This window comes from Saccostrea cucullata, unplaced genomic scaffold, assembly GCF_032062105.1.
Source record: "Saccostrea cucullata isolate Sc308-1 unplaced genomic scaffold, CSIRO_AGI_Scuc_v1 ctg196, whole genome shotgun sequence".
Classification (NCBI taxonomy): Eukaryota; Metazoa; Mollusca; class Bivalvia; order Ostreida; family Ostreidae; genus Saccostrea; species Saccostrea cuccullata.
The window spans coordinates 353,692-376,232 of NW_026933558.1; the positions used below are offsets into that span (position 1 = coordinate 353,692).

A 22,541-nucleotide genomic window follows, 5' to 3' on the forward strand; every position below is an offset into this window, starting at 1 on the left:
ACACACTTTTGATTTTAAGGTAATATATTACGGAAATTAATGCTTGATCAAGCTTCAATTTTTAGGTCATCTGTGTAAACTCAGTGGACCTGTTACTGTATGTTTTCGTCCGTCCTGGTCCGTCGTGTGTCGTGCGTTTACATTGGAACATTTTCAGCTTCTTCCCTGCAACCGCTGAACCTATTTCAACAAATTGGGCACAAAGCATCTATGGATAAAGGGGAACAAAAATTGTGAATTTCATGGTCCCTGCCCCCCCCCCCCCCCGGGCCCTGAGGGCTGGACCAAAACCACTAAAATTAATGCAATCTTTAAAAATCCTCTTATTTACTCCTAGAAATCAAGCAGTCAGACTGTTCGCATCATTGTATTCAGTATTGAATCTTTTACCAAAATTGTGAAACTCATGGCCCCCAGGTCAGGGGTTTTAGTTAAGATAACTCAAAACAAATTAATAGCTTGTTACCATTCCATGGACTCTTTACAGGGTTGTTATATATGTTCAGGAAACCGTTCAGGGCCTTGGGCCTCTTGTTTTGATATTCTCTACGCATGCTTTTACAGTTTAAACAAATCCTTTTTAATTTTTTTTTTCTTTTTGCAGTAACAAAATGAAGAGGATAGATTTTCTACATGGAGTGATATATTTATCTTTCACTATCCTGTCCCCATTTGCTTTCAATGTCTATGGGTATTTGGACGAACCATCATACACAGACGTCACCCATGAAAATTCGTTCTATGGTGAAACAACTGAACCCGTGCGTGATTACAGAACATACCGACTATATTTATTATCTGTATACGGTATTTTGTCCATTATAATAATTTCGTTATTATTGGACCCTATCGCTAGACGTGTTTCAAGCCTTCAGATAGGATGCTACCGTCCTCACTTGATTTACCACAGTATGGTCAGTCTGATTCCAGTCGTTATAAGATATGTAAACATGAACGGTGAGCAACAAGATGACGTCATATTACATGTGCAGTGGAAAAATCTTTATATAATTATTCTATCAGTTGTGCTTTTTAGGCGGAAGCCGCCTTTTACTTTTGCATGCTTTGTTGACCTTTCAACCTCTCAAGATGTTTGCCCCTCTTCATGGTACTCCAAACGGATGTATCTTAAACTAAGGGCATACAACCCGCTTAATCATATTTGACCCCTTCCCAATCTTTATCGTTATTATCAAATCAAAAAGCGTGTGTTATGGCGAATTTATTTTAACAATTTATTTTGATTAATGTAAAAAAGTCCAATAAAAATAATAGCCTAATAATAGAACGAATAGTTACTTTGTTACTGCTGATACGTTTCACGTTTGAGAGAAGAACGAACGACAACTCTGTATGTCTAAAACATAAACAAATCGGGTTCAACATTTGATTAGCACGGGGTACTGAAGCGATCTTTAGAAATACTACGAGGGACAAAATAGTTCAAGTAGGTAATTATGTTTAAGAACTAATGACAGTACATAGCTACTGAGGAGCTTATCTTTTCAATAATCTTGTATGAAATAGAAGAAAAGAGGTATGTAACTCCTTTTATCAATTGTGTACTACATTCGCGTAATAATCTAACATATAGACGATTCAGCGTGAAATTATTGTCAACAAACCCACGTGGAGCACAAATGATTTACAATGATTGACTGGAAGTGACAGGCCTTCTCTTCAAAATAAATAAGGTAACTCACGCTGTGTGATTAGCCTATCTTTTATTGTCACCCTTATCTTTGATTGTTTTAACCTGAAAATGTCGCCTCCCTATGCAGGCATGCTTTAGACATGTTAGATATCGTAATATGATAGCTGTTATGGTCGGGTCTTATCGAACGAACTGGTACTCTAATTACCATGATTACATGCCTGGGAGAAATTATTTGAGGAATTATCATGCCGAGTTTGTGTATACATTAGTGTTGGCAACGAGTACCCGGTTAACCATCGAACAATGCGAGTATCGGTTAGTAAAACTGCTATTCGGTTACTCAGATAAAAATGCATTTTTCATAGTAAATACGTATGAAATAATTTTTTTGCTATTTGTAAATGTATATTGACACATTTCCCTAATTTAATTACCGTTAGGCTTGCTCTAGTGGTTCACAAATAGGATCGATTTGTTTTGATTAGTTTAATTAATGACTTTAATTGTCACGGGGTACAAGTTTTGAAGACCTGAGTTATAATTGCCCCATTAAGACCTGTGTAAGTCAGAGGAACATACTTTATCAAGATGCCGTTATGCAAATTATCCCATGTTTCCCACTATTGTTGATGCCCTGGCATACTCTCAAAACTAGACAGTGATTCCTTAATTATTACTCATTAGTTCTCATTTTTGTGTGAAATTTTATAATTTTCCATTTCTTGTTCCCCAAAACTATATCTTACAAATTTTATGTATTGCAACTTGCATTTCAATTTTAACTTGTTATACTTGACAAAAACAAGAGGTATTGTGAGCAATGAACTGACTAAATGATACCCCCGCCTCCCATATGATTATAATGGAAAAGTCCGTGTTTTGCTGTAGCCGGGAAACCCAAAATATGTGTCAGATCAAAAAGTAAAAGAGGAGGTGCACAATGGCAATATGTAATAAAGATTCTGTGAAGGTTTCATTAAATTTCACTCAGTGGTATAAGAGGAATTACGGATAAGATATGAGTACCCCAAAGCGTAACAGACGGACGAACGGACAGCTAGACGTACGTACGGACGGACATACCGATTACAGTATACCCTCCCTCTTTTCAAGCGGGGGTATAATAAATGTTAAAATGTTCATATTGCTATTGACGTGACTTATTCTCATGTATCCGCATCAAAACCGAGACATATTGTTTATTCTTGTTCCTTGGTTTCAATACTACAATCCATCAAAATATTTATCACCCCCCCCCCCTTTAAAAAAGATTATGCTTCAAATATGTGTCATTAAAGTTTTGCACATGAGAACCTGCAAACATGCTTCCGCCTATCAGTACTCTCAGTACTTTGATTATATGTGCTTTCATGGTATCAATAGCTAGAAGATACAAACGATGGAGATTGCTGTTACATTTATTAACCACAATCATTCAAGCTATTATTCTTTTTTTCCGCTGCATTCCATTTAACTTCTCTGGGTCTCCCAGACGTCCTTACAGGTGATTTCTTAGTAAAATGGTCTCACGTTGATCACAAGCAATTACCAGGAAATTCTTCTGAGCTTAACGTAAGTAAGATGAACTTTGTCTTCGATGTTCTGCCTTTGAATCAAAATTTTTTCCTAAATACTGGGGAAATTGAGTATACGTATCCAACTAAATCTCATCTAATACAAATTAAAGATGGAAATGGACAAATATTCCCGTATCACCGAGAAGTGTATGAATTAAGTACAGGAGAAAATATCAGCCTATACTGTACTGCTTCATTGGATGAACGTACATGTAACTTAAAACACGTTTTCTGGACTTTAAGGGGAAGAAATGTAACTTCGATCAGTAGCAAAAGCAAAATAACAACAGACTTCCAGAGGGTTCAAGACAATAAGATGATTATAAAAAGTACCCTTCATTTTGATGCCATTCAAAAATCAGACTTTGGAAAATTTAGTTGTTCCTTTCATTTTCAATATTTTTCCCGTGAGTCAATTTCTTATCAAAACAATAGAGCAAATGAATTCTTTATGGCTTCTGAATATCTCATTGGCCAATACCGTATAAAAAAGTATACAGGGAAAACATTATTTTTATATGCGTCTCCGGGAAGTGTTGTTAACCTTGAATGGAGGCCGATGTCTCTTAAGAGTGAACGCAGCGACATGATGCAATATTACTATGTTAATGGTCTCCCTTACTCAAAAGGAAAAAAAGGAAGTTGCTCTGCATTTTCGTATCTATATTTTTTCTATGGAAGGGCAATGAAATGGTTTACTGTTCCTGAGTTCTTTTCATTTTCAGATGTTTTACTGAAACGTCTACATTCTTACGAAACACATTTCCTTGGATGCGCAGATGAGGGTTTTTTTTTGGAGTTCACAGAGTTGTTTATTTACGTCGAATTTACAATGAGAAATCTCGATCTTATACCTTTATTGAAGCAAAACATCCCGACACTCTGATTGTTCTGCCTGATCTACCGTATTTCCTCAAGATGGACAACACAACAAAGGCCGACACAGAAAAGATCGTCGAGAAAATTCGGCAATTCAACATGGAATATATATGGTTTGAAAACACCGATAAATTGATACTATCAGAGCGTGTTAACATTGAAATTGTAATCGTTCTTTTTATATTTATATCTCTTAAGTATGTGTTATTTAAAATGTGGCATTTGTACACACGATTTGTTATTCTACCAATAAGGAATTTCTGTTTAGGAGAACCAATACTGGAGAAGTCGGAGAGCAATGTTATTGAAATTTTTAAGGAATACTCATGCTTCTTTATTTCTGGTGACAATGATAAAGAAGTTGTCTACAAATAGCCTTGTTCTTCCATTGAGAGAGGAAAATATCACGACAGGGTTTATTTTTGAGGAATGCAATATAAACAAAAGTGGGAAATCTCAATTTGACATACAAAGTGACATTATTAAGCAAAGTGAACATTTTATTTTTTACGTAACTTCTTCATATTTGAAAGAAGAAGCATTTCTAGACATTCACCTCGACACTGTTCTTAAGTGTATTCAGATGGATAACATATCTCCCAACAGTGTGTTGGTTATTTTCTCAGATTCCTGTGAATTACCAGATAAATTACGATATAATTTACCGGAGGCAGTTATTCATGACTGGATAAAAAGTACCGATCATAAAGAACGACTGAATGAAATACTTAGGTGGATTAAGGATAAAAAGACAAGGATGCCACGTGAGGTAGTGGTGTCAACAGTTTTTCTTGGATAAAGCAAAATGTTGTGTATTATCAACAAGGAATTAATGACACCGATTCATTGTGGAAAATACGCTTGATGATCGACTTAAAGTTAATAATTCAAATTATTGTGTAATATGGCAAATTAATTATATTGCAGATGTTCTATTTGTAGTTTAATCATTTTTTAAAAAATTACCTATCCAATGTTGTGTTATTCAAAAAAAAAAAAAATAAAAAAAAATTGGGTAGTCTGTAAAAGGGGTTAACTGGCTAAATTTAGATAGCTTCATTCATTTCCTCTTGGTCCAGGATAGAACTTAGTTGGTTATATTGTAAAAATACATTTATACATTTTTGGACATGCTCCTCACCCATGGCCCTCTTGCAAGAAATCGTTGACAGGATTATTTAATTAAAGTGATATTTGGCAAAGAAGACAATACAAGGGTGAATAACACAATTATAATGCTTTATCAAAGAGTGATTACCCCTCATTTTAGTATTTTAACTTGCTATATGATTTCCGTCCAATGTAGATTGATATATGAACTCTCGAATCTCTTGTAATTGAAAGGTTTTGATGATTTATTACTATTTGTTGTGTGTGTGTGTGTTTTTTTTCAACAGACTGATTTATTTCAATCATAAAATATCAGATGCCAGTGTATGATTCGTAATATTATCAAAGTCTAATTTTAATTTTAATAAGAGGTAATAATTGTTAACTATTTGATTTAATTTTATTCTTATTGCATTTAAAATGAGAATATGAATTACAAATAAATGTGCCTACAATTTTCTATTTGTTAAAAAGTATATGATGCCTTAATAGGGTAATTAGGTAACCAGATAAAAAAAAAAGAGAAAAATTACGAAAGAAGATAAGTTAGAACTAATGACAGAGAAATCTGTATATCTTTATTCAATTCAAAGATGATGTCAATGAATTGTATGCTTGTACAATTATAAAGAAACTCAATTGTTGCGTGTATTGAAATCTATGGCAAGCCTTTTTGCTATTTATTCGAAAAATAAAATTCATCTTAAAATTTCAGAGATATGTTTTATTCTAGAGTCCATTGCATCTGAGATTTCATGCTTACTTTATTTACCTAAATACAATGTATTAATTTTTTAGCATGTTTGTCAGTGAAGTTGCCATTATCTTTTTGGTTGTTTCAAAGAAGGGATTTATAGCTTTTTGCCTATATAGTACATTATATATCAATCTGGGTTTGACCTATTCTATGCTTAGTCTTTTTTTCTCGTTCAGCGAAATTATTCCAGAGACTTTACTCCTTGTCTCGCTTTCGTATGAAAGGGGAGAATTATTTTAACGATCACTGGATAAGAGATATCACTATCATTAAAAGAGATATCTCGTTAGCTTAGAAATATATCTTTTTTGAAAATCTATGGAGATATCTCTCTAAGAAAGATAACTTTTTAACCTGTTTGAAGAGATATCTTTTTTTATTTTAAGAGATATCGATCTAGCTTAAAGAGACATCTCTCTAACTGATTAAGATATCTCTAAGTAAAAGAGATATCTCTTTACGGTATAAAAATATGTCTATTAGTCGAAGAGATACAGTGTATCTCCCTTTTTTAAAGAATTTTTTTATTTCACAAATAAATGGTAGAAGGGCTTGCCATAATTAACAGTTTATAATTTCTTACTTTCATATCAAAGGGATTGTAATGTTTTCTTCCAAGCTGGGTAACATTATAGCGATAAGATTTCAATTTTTACATATCTAAACTTCGATTCACACTTTTCTGTCTCATTTTTTTTTTTGTTCAATACAATGTTTTAGTATTTATTTATGTATCATAATTTTTCCATGTTTTGTTCTTTGAAATAAATACACGGATATCAGTACTTTCAGATTTTATTCATGTATTGTTTGAACTTTTCATTTGAAAATCTGCGCTGTCTTTTAGCAATCCATTTGAAATCAGTTGTATAATTTCTTACTTTCATATCACATGCAGGTATAGTATTTTTTCTTCCAAGTTCGGTAATATTATAGCGATAAGATTTCAATTATATTTAAACTTCGATTCACACTTTTCTGCTTCATATTTTTTTGTTCAATATAATGTACATGTATTTATTTTTTTGTATTAATATGTTTGTGACGAAATATAATGAAGCTCAAGAGTCCTTTGAAGCAATACAAATTTGAATCAAAGCAAGCATGGACCATCTTCAACAGTTTTCAAGTAAGATAACTCTTCAATCTCACACCCGCCATGTGCTCCTTGTCTTGAGCGAGAAAAACGGAAAAATCCGGGAACAAACTTCAGTGGGAAATTGTTTACATCGTTTTATTTTTATTATTGGTGTCTCTATTTTGGTATAAGATAATAATTACCACGCAACAAAATTTACTATAAACAGTATTAATAGAGACGCAGTATCTCTCACAGATTTTTTCATGGCGACTACCTACATTCGAGGTTCAATTGCAACTTCTCGGGCCTTTTCAACTACTGGAAAAACGACCTCGAATGTAAATTAGGTAGACGCCATGACACCCCCCCCCCTTTCACGATTTTTGATATAAATGCATGGAGACCTTTAATCTGTGGAATATGGAATTTATTCAATGTAATGATATTACCTAAAATATACCATAGAAGCCAAGGGACTTCTAATTCCGTCTATCCTATATTTAAATAAACGGGAAATGTTTAACATCCAGTGATGGTAATACATTCGAGCTTGTTTTTCCGACCTCTGACGGAAAGACCCGAGATGATGCGATTGAACAGTTCCAGTTACTAGAAAACGAAAGCAAAACTAAAGTGGTAAACAAAGTTGAACTGTTGTTGATATTTCACAGTGTCTGTGTACCTCTAAGCCTACATATATATTGCAGCTTTCTTTTTATCGAACGTAGACATTGATTGGTAAGTACTGTAATTTTAAAATATAAGTACTATGTAACACTATTTATATTCTATTCTATTGCTTGTTTTGTTATCAGTGGTATTAAATTTGAATATTAATATGAATATGAATGTTAGGACTCACAGGATAAATCAAACCAAATCAAATATTATATTCGATTCGATTGTTCATCATTGATTGAAATATGAGTGAAAGAATAATTTTTTAAGACATCAAACACAATTTATAACTTCAGGTTTATAAAACATGCAAAATAACTAGAGAACTTTTGCCCCGTTCATTGTAGCATTACATATAGGCTTACATGTATGTAAATATTGCACCTATGTACACGAGTTTAAGCTCATGTGTATTGAAGTGAAGATAGACTGTTTTTCGGCCCTTCACAAATACACCGGTCGTAGGAAATTGTATTAAGCATACTTTCTTCCCTATGATGGCATATTTCTGCCCTATTCTCTGTAGAGAAGTGGATAGGCTTTCGCCTACATCCCATCTTCGCTAGCCAAGGGTTTCCGATCCAATACCTACTCTACTTGAAGAGTAGGTATCGGATCGGAAACCCTTGGCTAGCGAAGATGCATAGATCCATGATGTAGGCGAAAGTCTGTCCACTTCTCTGAAGAGAATAATTTCTGCCCCCTACCTGCAAGCGAAATTATGTTTACATGCAACAAATTGACTTTTAACGAGACTGCTGATATCCTTGTTTCATCAACTTGTTCGTCAATAATTTACCTTTGTTTTAGAAATTGTTCATACGAAGAGCATTCTCTTGCGTATTGAATTAACTGATACATAAACCCCGTATGCAGTTGATGCATTTATACTGCTGCATTAGTACATGTAATGGTGGTTGAGGATAGAAAAGTTAAAATCATCACGTTTAACAAAGTACGGAAGCGTATTTATATTAGGGCCGCAGCAGCATCTGTTTTTTAATTTGTTTAGACAAATTAGCAATTTATTATAATAAATCACTAATTTGTTAAAATAAATTACCAATTTTTTTTTATAAAAGATTATTAATTTGTTAAAATAAATTATTAATATTTTTCATAACAGATTAATAATTTGATACTAAAAAAATAGTAACTTGATAAAACAAAATTAATTACTATTTTTGACAAAATTAATGTATATATACAGATTTACGAAAGCCAGACCAAATAAAAAATCTTAGTATAAGTTGGATTTCTGAAAATGATTTGCAACTGTCAAAGTTTTTTGGCCAATAATAAGGCTTTAGTGGGACTATTATTTGAGAGCAGGCTTTCACGCATGACACATTTGGTATTTAGTAATAAATTTTACCAGGAGCTACCCACTCAAAAATATTGTGGTTTTTATTCATTATTATTAAGATTTATACTTCATACATAAATTGGGTCGAACAGTTGGCATAATTGCCTGTCGGAACGCAGTATTCAAAGTAGATCATGTCATATGTAAGGAAAGAATCGAGAGAAAGAAAGAGAGAGAGATCTAAATGAACAATTATAACAAAACACAAAATAAAATAATTCATATTGTAACATTCTGTTGTATGCCTTAAATAAGGTGATATTTTTCCAAGCATACGAATTCATTGGGTGACTGTACAGAGTCGGAAAGGAGGGGGTATGGACAAAGTTTCTTTAGCTTCTAAGAATATGATATAAAGAATAGACCTATTTTTATATTCATATGAAGCAGAACTTATGCAAAATCTTATGCGTTAACATAAGAAAACACTTGCTGTGGCCTTCAACTCGACATTTAGATATATCGACGACGTATTGTCTATTAATAATGGTAATTTCCATTCCTACTTCGATGCAATATATCCTTGTGAACTTGAGATAAAAGATACCACAGAGTTCGACACTTCTTACTTGAAAAAGTCATTAATGGTAATTCAACAACCAAGTTATATGATAAACGTGATGACTTTAATTATTCTATCGTCAACTTCCCTTACTTATGCAGCAATATACCTTCATCACCTGCATATGGAGTTTATATATCTCAGTTGATTCGATACGCAGGAGCATGCTCTACGTATGAACAATTTCTAAAACGAGGTAAATTATTGACAAGCAAGTTGATGAAACAAGAATATCAACAGTCTCGATCGTTCAAAGTCATCATTTCGTAAGTTCTATGATCGATACAATGACCTTGTCAGCAAATACAATGTATCATTGAGTCAAATGCTGACTGACGTTTTTCATACCAATTGTTAGTCCATTATTTATACACTGAATTGCAATTGACGACGGATTTTTACCGTTATTATCTGATCATGACAAGGAGCACACGGCGAGTGTGACCGGTCGGCAGGGGATGCTCACTCCTTCATGGCACCTGATCCCACCTCTGATGTTTCGGGGGTCCGTGTTAGCTGTGCTTTTATTTTGTATTGAGACTGAATACTGTTCGTTATCTGTATATCCTTCATGCAATTTATCATGATATTGATGGTTGATTGGTTGTTGAATTGAAAACTCTGAGCTGAAAACTATGCAGAGCGTGTGTTTATTGTTTCACAAATCCAATATTTTAAAGATTTCTAATTTTAAAGATTTCTAATCTGATATAGATTCCATAGTTCTGTGTACAAGTCAAATGTCCCAAAATAGTAATTTGTTATAACATATTACTACATGTTATTTGTTATAACAAATTATTAAGTTGTTATAATAACTTACTAATTTGTTTTAACAAATTAATAATCTGTTATAACAAATTAGTAATCTATTATATCAAATTAATAATCTGTTACAACAAATTGGTAATCTGTTATAAAAAAAAATTATTAATTATTAGGGCTGTGGCAGTATCTTTTTTAATTTGTTATAACAAACTACTATTTTGTTATATCAAATCATTAATTTGTAATTTGTTTAAACAAATCAGTAATTTGTTTAAACAAATAAGTAATTTGTTTTAAAAAAAATAGTAATTTGTTAAAACAAATTCAAAAAGATACTGCTGCGGCCCTGATACTCTTCCGTATCAGAGAGCTTGGTTGTTAGATTACTATTAACATCTTTTTCAAGTAAAATATCCAAATATGAAACAGATTTGTCACACTTTGTGGTATCTTTTATCTCAAGCTCTTCAGAATATATTGTATTGACATAAGAAAGGAAATGGACTTTAATTTATCTTGGGGAATGGTTGTGTATAAAGTTGTAAAGTTGCAAGTTTTTAAGCTGTTGATTTTGGTAAAATCTTGTGATTTCAAATTGTCCAAAAGTTCCTTGGATATATATGCCGGTGAGCTTGAAATTAAAAAAAAATGCCACCGAGTCGGACACATCTGTTTTATATAAAGATATTCTGCTTGAGAAAAACTTCAATGGCAATCTAACAACTAGGCTCTATGAGGATATGGAAATAACGAACAGTATTCAATCTCAACGTCCATTAAACAAATATACAAAATAAGAGCAGAGCAAACACGGACCTCCGAAACATCAGAGGTGGGATCAGGTGCCATGGAGGAGTGAGCATCCCCTGCCGACCGGTCACACCCGCCGTGTGCTCGTTGTCTCACTTTGCAATCGTCAATCGAAGAACCACTTGACCTAAAAAGTTGAAACTTATTTGGAATCATCCTGTGGTAGTGTAGATTTTTTCTTCAAATCTTGACCCTCTGGGGTAGGGCAGAGCCACAATAAGGAATAGAAGTTTTACATAGAAATATATTGAAAAGATAAACATTTAAAATCTCTTTCTCAAGAATAACTGGGCCAGAAAAGCTGAGACTCAAATGGAAGCATCCTGAGGTAGTGTTGATTCTATATTGTTCAAATTATGACCCCAGGGGTTGGGCTGGGCCACAATAAGGAATCAAATTTTAAATAGAAATATAAGGGAATAAAAACTTGTAAAATCTTCTCAGGAACTACTGGGGCAGAAAAGCTGAAACTTATGTGAAAGCAACATGGAGTCGTGTAAATTTTAAATGTCCAAATTATATGACGGTCATTGTTCTGTAGGGTAGGGTGGGGTCACAATAGGTAGTACAAAGGGGAAGTCTGGTAAAGAACAGCATGGTCAAAGCTATATTCTGATCAGCGATGTGACCCATGGGCCTGTTGTAAAAACGAGGTTAGATATAAGAAACAATAATGTCAGCAATCTCGTTAAAATTAATTATTGTGTAAGTTATATTGTCGATACAATGACCTTGTCAGCAAATATAAGTAATCATTAAGTCAAGCTGACTCACGTTTTTCATATCAATTGCTATGCTATTATATACACACTGATTTGTCGACGGATTTTCTCATTATTTCTCGATCATGAAAAAGAGCAGACGGCAGGGGACGCTCACTTCTCCGTGGCACCTGATCCTACCTCTGATATTTTGGAGGTCCGTGTTTGCGGTTTTGATTTTGAGGTTGAATAATGCTCGTTATATCCATATATTTCGTCAAGAAGATCTTCAATTTAATTTGTTCTTGTTATCACTAGGTTATTGATCTCTTAAATATCCAGTAGTCGTTTTCCGTTTTCATTTCGCTTTCCTATTTCATGCTTCCCCTCAGCACATTTTAAAATGTCCCTTTTTCGTAGTACGTGTATGTAGTTTCACTAATACTTTTGCAACTGTGAGTGCCTTTAAAATTTTTGCTATCACCGCTTGTGTATAATTTTTGAATTTATCAGTCACCACTAGTATATTTCTTGCCCATCGCTCGCTGAATCAAGAACTGATTTAAAATCAGCTGCTATATTTCTTGGGATTGATATGTTCAAAGACTGTCCTACAGATGTGGATTTGTCGGAACTGATGATGTGGCTGACAGTCAACACTCTTTATTTTTCAGTATTGTTTTACATTGTATAACATTGTTGGCCAAAAGCATATTAACATTTTAATGAAAGATTAACCGACTCAGAAAAGGAAGTTATTTTTCTTACCCGTTATAATTTTCTCGTTTGCTTGTTATCCTTTAGAACCTATGTATTACTCTGACTTTTAGATGGATCGAAATATTTTGCTTTACAGACCTCATTTGTAAGAATCTGTCCAATATCATATAAAAATCATTTTGCAAAAACTATCTGTATTCTTTCGAATAGGTGCAAGACTAACACTGATCGCTCGAAAAGTGTGTAACAACTATAGAAATTCGAAAACTAATATGGCATATCACTATTTACGAGTTTTTATGAGAAAAATTCTCCCTTGATTACCTGCATGAATGAGTAAGGACTCCAGTACACGCTTTCTCAAAAACAGTGACGAAATAAATTATCTCTCTATTTTAACAAGTCTTATATTGGTATTGCTATTTTTAGAGTTTTCGAACATCATTCTTCTTGTGCTTATATATTCTTTAATCATGGGCCGTGTATGATTATTCAATTTATTAGCTCTGAGCCGAAGGCTCAAGTGAGCTTTTCTGATCACATAATGTCCGTTGTCCGTCCGTCCGTCCGTCTGTAAACTTTTCACATTTTCGACTTCTGCTCAAGAACCAATAGGCCAATTTTAACCAAACTTGGTACAAAGCATCCTTTGGTACAGGGGAGTTCAAATTGTTAAAATGAAGGGACAAGTCCCCTTAAAGGGGGAGATAATCAAGAAAAGACAAAAATAGGGTGGAATCATTAAAAAATCTTCTTCTCAAGAACTACTGGGCCAGTAAAACTGAAACTTATATGGAAGCATCCTTGGGTAGTGTAGATATTAAATTGTTAAAATCATGACCCCCCTGGGGTAGGGCGGGGCCACAATATGAAAACCAAGTTTTACATAGAAATATATAGAACAAATCTCTAAAAATCTTCTCAAGAACCACTTGGCCAGGAAAGCTGAAACTTATGTGGAAGCATCCTTGCGTAGTGAAGATATTAACTTGTTCAAATCACGACCCCTGGGGGTAGGGCGGGGCCACAACAGGGAATCCAAATTTTACATAGAAATATATAGAACAAATCTTTTAGGAATCTTCCTCTCAAAAATCACTGACAAGGAAAGCTGAAACTTATGTAGAAGCATCCTTGGGTATAGTGTAGATTCTTAGGTTAGTATTAAAATCATGAAAGGGAAGGGGGTAAGGGGGCACGATTAGATATAGCAAGACGGGAAATCTGGTCAAGAACTGCATTACCCAATTAACTCAGGTGAGCGATGTGGCCCATGGGCCTCTTGTTGGTGAATCTAATTCTTCTACATCTACACATTTCATTGTTTTTAAGTCCGTTCAGTAAGTTGGTATTCCGGCTAAATTCACATTACTTCAACAAAGATTACATTAGTAGATCGACTGTGAGCATCTTATACTACTAGTAGCTAGTATTTTCATCTCTAAAATATATCAAATAGGAACTAAACATGAGATTCTGAATTGATTGATTATATATTGTTTAAATTCTCTCTCGAGAATTTTTCACTCACATGGAGACGCCACCACTAGTCTTCCCGGTGGAGATCTACTCATTGTGTCCTATACTCGGCACGCTGGACAATTGACCATTGACTGAGGGATCTTTTTTCCTGCCAGCACCTACTACGACACGGGACCTCAGTTTATACGGTCTCATCCGAATTCGAATGCGCGACGTAAGGATCAAACACTAGTTTGCGACTCTATAGCAGACGATTTTACCACTGCCCCATGGAAAAATAATAAATTCAGAAAGACACATGGCAGTTCTGAGTGTAGGTTATCGTCGTTCCGATTAATCTTTTCCGACAAGTTCATGGTCTGTAGCCCCTCTCTACCGATAATTATCCATTTAAATAATAAACATTGTTTCAAGTAAATCACGGAATTAAGTAGCAACAGTTCTAGTTCAATTGAACTGTGATTTTATGTTCCGCTGGTCTCGAAGCTCGTGACACATATGGAACAAGTAGAGCTTTTTAGAAAAAGGTTACCTTCTTTAGCAACAACCTTAAACAGTAAACTGATCTACTTCTATCAAGTCGTATTAAGCTTTTGAATTCTTGATTTCGTATTTCGACATTAGCTTTTTACTGCTAATAGCCCTACCACGGTTTTTGCTGTGTCATATCCGTAAACTGAGCGAGATCCGTCGCCTAACCCCGGCCGATTCCGTTAAACGTGACCTTCTTCAAACAAAAAAAGGAAAAGAATAAATACAAACTGTAAAGCCAGCAAGCAATAAAAATCAAATCTTATTTGCAACTTTATGAAAATAAAGAGACCTTTTTAGTTATTGCTATTAAAAATATTGTTATTTAGAATTAATTACTGCTGATTTTGTTGTTCGTTTTGTCATTTTTTTAAGATTGGGAATATTGAAAAATTGTTAAGTCGTACGAAACTTAGACCATCAGAAAGTTATCTCCCTTGCCTTGAACAGCATTTAACCAAGGAAATAATTGATAATTTTCTCATCTAGCAATTTCTACCAATCACAAAAGAGAGGAAGTGCACAGTCCGAAGACTGTAAAAAACTTCAACTATGTAATATCATCTTCCAAGGGTAACAAGTATGTGTCCTTGATCTTGTTCTTCGGACGTTCCATAAACAAGACAATCAAACTTGCATCGGTTACCAGAATTAAAATTTTCAAAGTCAGGGGATTCTACTAATAATTGATACAAATCTGTTTTCCAGGCGATTAAAATAAAAAAGGTCTTCAAGTGCATAAACATTATGAGAAACTCCTAAAAGGATGTCTCTTCTATAATTCTGATATTCATGGACCCTGGGGCAGGAATTTTTGAATAAGGTCAGATCTCTTTTGATTATATACGAGTAGTGAAGTGCATTCATTCTTTTAAAAACCCTTTACTCCACTCCTAAAAAATCATATAGTTATGACGAAAAAGTGTTTAATCAAACATGAAATTCGTGGCCTCTCAGACAAAGGTTGTGGTGTTTCTTTAAGAGAAGATATTCGCAAGTTTATGGGTTGCTGCCGATAACCAGACTTTTAACTTTTAGTTTGTTTTGTATATTTTGTACCATTTCGAATTCTATGAGCTCTATACAGGGTTGTTACGCAAATATTCAGAAAATTGTTCAGGCTCCTGGGCCTCGTTTTAATTTTCTTCAAGCATGACTGGTTGAAAAAATTTACTCCTTTTTTATTTGCAGTTACAAAATGAAGAGGATAGATTTTCTACATGGAGTGATATATTTATCTTTCATTATCCTGTCCCCATTTGCTTTCAATGTCTATGGATATTTGGACGAACCTTCATACACAGGCGTCATCCATGAAAATTCATTTTATGGAAAAACATCAGAGCCCGTGCGTGATTACAGAACATACCGACTGTATTTATTCTCTGTATACGGTATTTTGTCCATTATAATAATTTCGTTATTATTGGACCCAATCGCTAGACGAGTTTCAAGACTTCAGATTGGGTGTTACCGTCCTCACTTGATTTACCATAGCATGGTCAGTCTGATTCCAGTCGTCATAAGATATGTAAACATAAACGGCGAGTTACAAGATGACGCTATGCTACATATGCAATGGAAAAATCTTTATATAATTATTCTATCAGTTGTGCGTTTTGTTTGTGCTTTCATGATATCAATAGCTCGAAGATACAGGCTATGGAGACTGCTGTTATATATATTAACCACGATAGTTCATGCTATTGTTGTTTTTAATGTTGTATACAACATTTGCTTAACTTCTCAGGATCTCCTTGACGTCATAAAAGAAAGTAAAGGGAATTTCTTAACAAAATGGTCCCACGTTGATCACAAGCTATCACCAGTAAATTCATCTGAGCTGAACGTAAGTAAGATGAACTTAATCTATAATTTTCTGCCTTTGGATCAAAATATTTTCCTAACTACGGGAGAGAAAAAGTACATACATCAAAGTAAAGATCAACTAACACAAATTAAAGATGTACATGGACAAATACCCCCATATCAACGCGAAGTACATGTTGTAAGTAGAGGAGAAAGTTTCAGCATATCCTGTAAAGCTTTTTTGCATGGAACTTTCCCAGTGCACGTTTACTGGACTTCAAAGGGAAGAAACGTTACTTCGATCAGTAGTAAATGTAAAATATCGACAGACATCCAGAGTGTTATAGGCAATCAGATGTTTGTGACAAGTACTCTTCAATTTGATGCCATAAAAAATTCAGACTTTGGGAAATATAGCTGTTCCTTATATTATGAAGAATTTTCCAGTGCCTCGTATCATTATCAGAACAACAAAGCAAGTGCATTTATTGTGGCTACTGAATATCTCATTGGTCAGTACCGCATAAAAAGGTATAGAGGGAAAAAATTCTTTGTATATACGTCACCAGGTAGTGTTGTTAACCTTGAATGGAGGCCGATGTCTTTTAAGGACATTGGCAACGTTTCTGGTTTTCGTATAGGATTTTTCAAGATTTTTTTAACAGGTTTAATGGTACCAAACATATTCAATTCAGGTCCTTTTTACCCATCAAGCCAGCCTTCCTTTATAGATTTTGTCAAATCAATGTTTTTACAATTTTCAATGCATTTCCTATGTAAAATGTTGATAAAATGACCCTATATTATTTTCAACCATACGTTTTCTCCAAAACTCATGTATTTCATAAGGTTTATACATTAAATACATTGTTGAAACCTTATTTCCGATGACATGCATATACTTTGGCTGAAAATGAAAATATTGAAACAAAACACAGAAATACTAGCACTGTTTTTAATTTTGAGTTACTTCCCTTCACTTCTAATCAATACTGTATACAGGGTTATTTTCGCCCTTTTGAACTTGTGAACAATTTTGCTCCGTTTTAAATTCGCCCAGTCATAGTTCTGTTTAAGGAATTACGAAATGTAATTTGAATTCGCCCAGTTTTAAATTCGCCCAATCAAGGAGAGGGCGAAAGGGGCGAAAATAAAACGGGGGCGAAAATTTCCCTGTATACAGTATTCATTATGATCAAGAGACTGGTTATTTGTTTCTATTCTATAATTTACTATATTGAAAGCGAACTGTCATAAAACATTTTAACAAGGATTTATAGTAACTTTTAATGGTGTCTCATTCATATAACTTATAGAATGGTTCTCATTCGGTCTACCTGGCTATCACCACTTTCAGCATAATTATGTCACATCTTTGCACTTCCCAGCATTCATGTACCTATTCTAAATGACGAACTGTTGACTGTCTGCCCCCTCAGCATAATGTAAACAAACCCATCGCTGCTTTTCTTTTATTAATGTAGAGTTTAATATATCCCATAAAAAGCACACGTGCTTTTGTTTACTTCTCAGTCTGTAACCTATGCTTTATTGGTTTTCAGCGCCTAGAGAATTCCATACGGGAGATCACTCTCAATGACTTTTTTTCATAAGTGAGAAAACCTATGTATAAACCTTTTTTCTCCGGAAACCTGCGTTGCCAATGACCTTAAGAGTGAACGCAGTGACATCGTGCAGTATTATTACGTTAATGGTGTCCCTTATTCGAAAGACGAAAAGAGAGAAAGTGGAAGATGCTCTGCATTTTCATACCTTTATTTTTTGTATGGAAAGGCAATGAAATGGTTTACTGTTCCCGATTTCTCATCGTCTTTGGATATTTTACTGAACCATCTAGATTCTTATGAAACAAACTTCCTTGGGTGCGCAGTTGACAGGTTCTTTGGCGTTCACAGGGTTGTTTATTTACGTCGAATGTACGATGAGAAATCTCAGTCTTATATTTTTATTGAAGTTGAACATCCCGACACTCTGATTGTTCTGCCTGATCAGCCGTATTTCCTTAAGATGGACAACGCAACAAAGGCGGACAAAGAGAAGATCATACGGAAAATTCAGCAGTTTAACATGAGGAATACATGGTTTGAAAACACTCATAAAGGGATACTAGCAGTGCGTCTTATCGTTGAAATTTTATTCCTCCTTATAGTTGTTATAATTTGGACTTATCTCTCAATTAAATTTTGGAATTTTTATACAAGCAAAGTAATTCAGCCAATCAGGAATATTTGTTTGGGAAGTCCGGTTTTTGAAAAATCTGCAAAACTCGATGATACTAAATCTCGTAAAACATACTCATGCTACGTAATGTCTGGTGACAGTGATAAAGAATTTGTCTACAGTAGCCTTATTCTTCCACTGAGGAAGAAAAATATCAGAACAGGCTTTATTTTTGAAGAATGCAATATAAACAAAAGTGGAAAATCTGAATTTGACATTCAAAGCGACATTATCAAACAATGTGAAAACCTGATTTTTTACGTAACATCTTCATATTTGAAAGAAGAAGCTTTCCTTTGCATTCACCTAGATACAGTTCTTAAGTGTATTCAGATGGAGAACATATCTCCAAACAGTGTGTTGGTTATTTTCTCAGATTCATGTGAATTACCAGATAAATTACGATATAATTTACCAGAGGCAGTTATACATGACTGGATTAAAAGTACCGATCATAGAGAACGGCTAGATCTAATACTCAAGTGGATCAAAAAGAAAAAGACAAGGACGGCAAAGGAGGTAGTGGTCTCAACAATTTTTCTTGGATAAAGCAAAATGATGTGCTTTCAAAACGAGGATATTGCGGGGAAATTGTGATATTGTTATGGTATAAGACAATACAATAATTTTATTATTTTTATAGTTTACTATAGTTAACTATTCAAATAGTAAATTAAAGTGTCAAATTTTTCGCCAAAGCTAAGTGTCAAATTTTTCGCCAAAGTTAAGTGTCAAAGTGTTCGATAAAGTTAGTCAAAGTGATCTCTATAGAGATATTTTTTGTGATAAAAACTTTATTGAACACATCTCATGTTTCGTGCAGTATTACTCACTTCGTTCGATAATTACAACATGAGAATTCTATGCATTTTGTATGCCCTATATATTTAAAATTTTATTCGATACTATAAAATTAGTTTATACATGTAATATTGAATGTTTGCAGTGATTGATAAAGGAATGATATTTTTAAATAAGAGTTTAAGTTTTGTATTATCTTTGTTTTTTTAGTCTCTCAATTTGTGTTATATATAGGTAGATCATATTGTCTTTTCATTATGTTTTCATTAAGACAATTTAAAGTTTTTCACAGTGATCACTATAGTTAATCAAAGTTATCACTAGAGTAAATCAAAGTTTTCAATATGTTCACTATAGTAAATCAAAGTTTTCACAGTGATCACCATAGGGAGTCAAAGTGTCAAAATGATAACTATAGTAAATCAAAGTTTTTAAAGTTATCACTATAGTGAATCAAGGGTTTCAATGTGTTCACTATATGATGCCAAACGTTTATGCGTTCTTTAGAAGTGTTTTCTAGTCTCTTTTGACCCCTTAATATGTAGTGTATATTTGTTTACTCTATTAAAAATAAAGTCATTGTGTTGCATGTAATGAAATCAGTTGTATGAGAAACATGTGTGATATGCATCTACATTTATATCATCAATTGGTTGTATTTGGCATTATATTTTGTTTTCTTTCATTTCGGTCAGATTTCAATTTCTACAAATTTTTAACTTTGATTCACACTTTTCTGTCTCATTTTTTTTTCTTTAATTTTTTAACATTATTTTTTCATGTTTTGATCTTTGAAATAAAATTAGAACTTTCAGATTTATATGTATACATGTTTTTGAATTTGTTGTTTGAAAATCTTTTTTCACATGTCTTTAACAGTCTTTTTATTGTGAAATATTGAGGTAATGAACAGAACCTACCTACCTAGTCCTTGTTATGCCCTCGGGTATCTCTCTAACTTGAACAGTTCTCTCTAGTCCCCCCTCCCCCCCCCTAAGTTTATGGTTTCTTGTTTCCATCTCCACAGTCCTTCGCCAGGTATGTTTAGCTGACAAGCTGGTGTCCATCTAAGAGCTATTTTAGTGATGTTGTTGGTTGGTTTTCTTAACACATGCCCTACCCATCTACGATTTATAAGTATAGTTCTCTCATCGTTTGTGTTTGCTTTCTCATGAGAGTTCCTTATTGGTATTTCTATATGGCCAGAAAATCTCGTGATCTTCTTAAGGCATCCATTGTGGAAACTAGAAAGCCTGCATATGTCTCCTTCTGTCATTCGCCAGCATTTTTCCCATAGAGTGGGACATGCAGGACGCAGACAGCTACTTTAGATTCTTACTTTTGTAATTCTACTTATATCATATGTTTTCGAGATGCTCTTGAGACTGATGAAGGCACTTCTAGCTCTACTTGATCTGGCCTGTATATCTTTGTCCGCTCCCCACCTAATGTCAAGATAAGTAAATGTTGTGTTTCTCAGGTCATTCCATCAACCTGTATTCTCGCTGGCTGTTTAATGTTTAATGACATCAATTTTCTTGGTAATGATTTTCAGTCCAATTTTTCCTGCATTACTCTGTAATTTTGATGTTTTACTTTGCATATACTTTTCCAAATTTGACAGTAGGGCCGTAGTCTAGGTCTTCAAGATTGGTAAAAGAGTCCATCTTATTCCTGCGTTGTCTCCACTAAGGGTTGAATTCATTATCCAGTCTATTGCTAGTACAGTGTAAAAAGGAGAGTTGACATCACACATCTCTGCATCACTCCAAATTTTACTATGAAGCATGCATCTGATGAGCTGCCTATAGAGCAATTAAACTCCAAATAAAAAGCTTTAATCAGATCTACGATCTTTTATGGTATTTCATAATGCCATAAGATCTTCCATAAGCTTTCTCTGTTAATAATGTCAGAGGCTTATTTCAAAATCTATAAAGTTTATTATAAGCTGCTTTAACGACTCTTTTACGATCTATCTTTGTTGCCTTCTTTACATCTCTAGTACAATTGGAATATTGTTCTCTTAGTCTCTCTTTTATTCTCTCCGAGTGACTTTTACATAACTTAGTTTTAAGGTCTTTCTTTTTGTTCATGATTTTTTAAGTATCTTGTATCATCCATTTCTTATGCACCTGCCTCTTTAAACCTAGAGTATTCTTGCTTGTTTAACTGAACAAGCTGCATATTTAACCCAATTGCTCGTCAACCACTTTCTCCTTCTGAAGCAGATTTTTTAAAGTTAATATTTTTTCGTGTTTAGTAGCAGAGATTCTCTCTATTTAGATAATTTTGAATGTTTATATTTTCGTGTGACATCACAATTGATTTCCCGCACTCGGAAAATACAAACGTAAAGCGTTATCATGCTTACGTCTAATTCAACGATGTCCTGTGCGATATTGAGGTTAGCTTCACCCTGTGATATTTATGCAGTAAATAATTACGATGAAGGACTGACATTCAATCGTAAATTTAGAAAAAATTTATTGACAGAATTTTTTCCAAATGAGGATTTTGTCGTTGAAGCTGCCTTGAAAAATGCAGAAATTATCCCACCCAAATACTATATGAAATTAAAACAATTGCTTTCAGATAATTTAAACACTATGAATATTATAAAATATTTGAGTATATACTGTTATCTATCATATTTATCGTTTGTGCATAAAAATTCGCATTATGGACTCCGTTACGGGTCCGTAAACATGAAGTATCTAAACTCCATACAAACTCTAAACAGGGCGGTATTTGTGGGGCGATATCTTTTAAATAAGTCAAAAAATCCCATGACAGGACCGTTTTAAAATGTTAAGTACATATTAAATTAGTAATATAAAAAATACGAAAAAAATTCATTGACAGGAATTTTTTCAGCTAAAGGTCCTGTTCCTCCTTAGGTAATTAAAATATGGAGACAACGAACAGAGGTCCATTTTACGAAAGGACAAACGACTAAGAAATCGTTCATTCTGTTGATAACTTCTTAATTTACATTTTAATTGAAAACA

At 33.8% G+C, this 22,541-nt stretch overlaps 1 protein-coding gene and 1 long non-coding RNA gene across 3 annotated transcripts in view; both read left to right on the forward strand.

Annotated features, from left to right (window-relative positions):
- Positions 1 to 18,128, forward strand: part of LOC134238638 (uncharacterized) — a 182,945-nt gene extending 164,817 nt beyond the window's left edge. Inside the window, exon 5 of one of the 2 annotated variants that reach the window (XR_009986058.1) lies at positions 18,051 to 18,128. This is a non-coding gene — a long non-coding RNA (uncharacterized LOC134238638). The remainder of the gene's footprint in view (positions 1 to 18,050) is intronic. The other variant, XR_009986059.1, reaches the window with a different exon arrangement.
- On the forward strand, positions 7,691 to 17,896 carry LOC134238645 (uncharacterized). The gene is made up of 3 exons (XM_062720767.1): positions 7,691 to 7,799; positions 15,871 to 17,123; positions 17,805 to 17,896. Exons 2-3 carry the CDS (start codon positions 15,878 to 15,880, stop codon positions 17,894 to 17,896), a joined length of 1,338 nt encoding a protein of 445 aa, XP_062576751.1. The 5' UTR covers positions 7,691 to 7,799; positions 15,871 to 15,877.
- Positions 18,129 to 22,541: the final 4,413 nt, after the last annotated feature.

Excerpts from the sequence above, each read along its gene's own strand:
- LOC134238645 (XM_062720767.1), top strand. The coding sequence starts at position 15,878 with ATGAAGAGGATAGATTTTCTACATGGAGTGATATATTTATCTTTCATT. Across the intron at positions 17,124-17,804 it reads TGGCAACGTTTCTGGTTTTC|AATGGTTCTCATTCGGTCTA; the intron begins GTATAGGATTTT and ends TATAACTTATAG.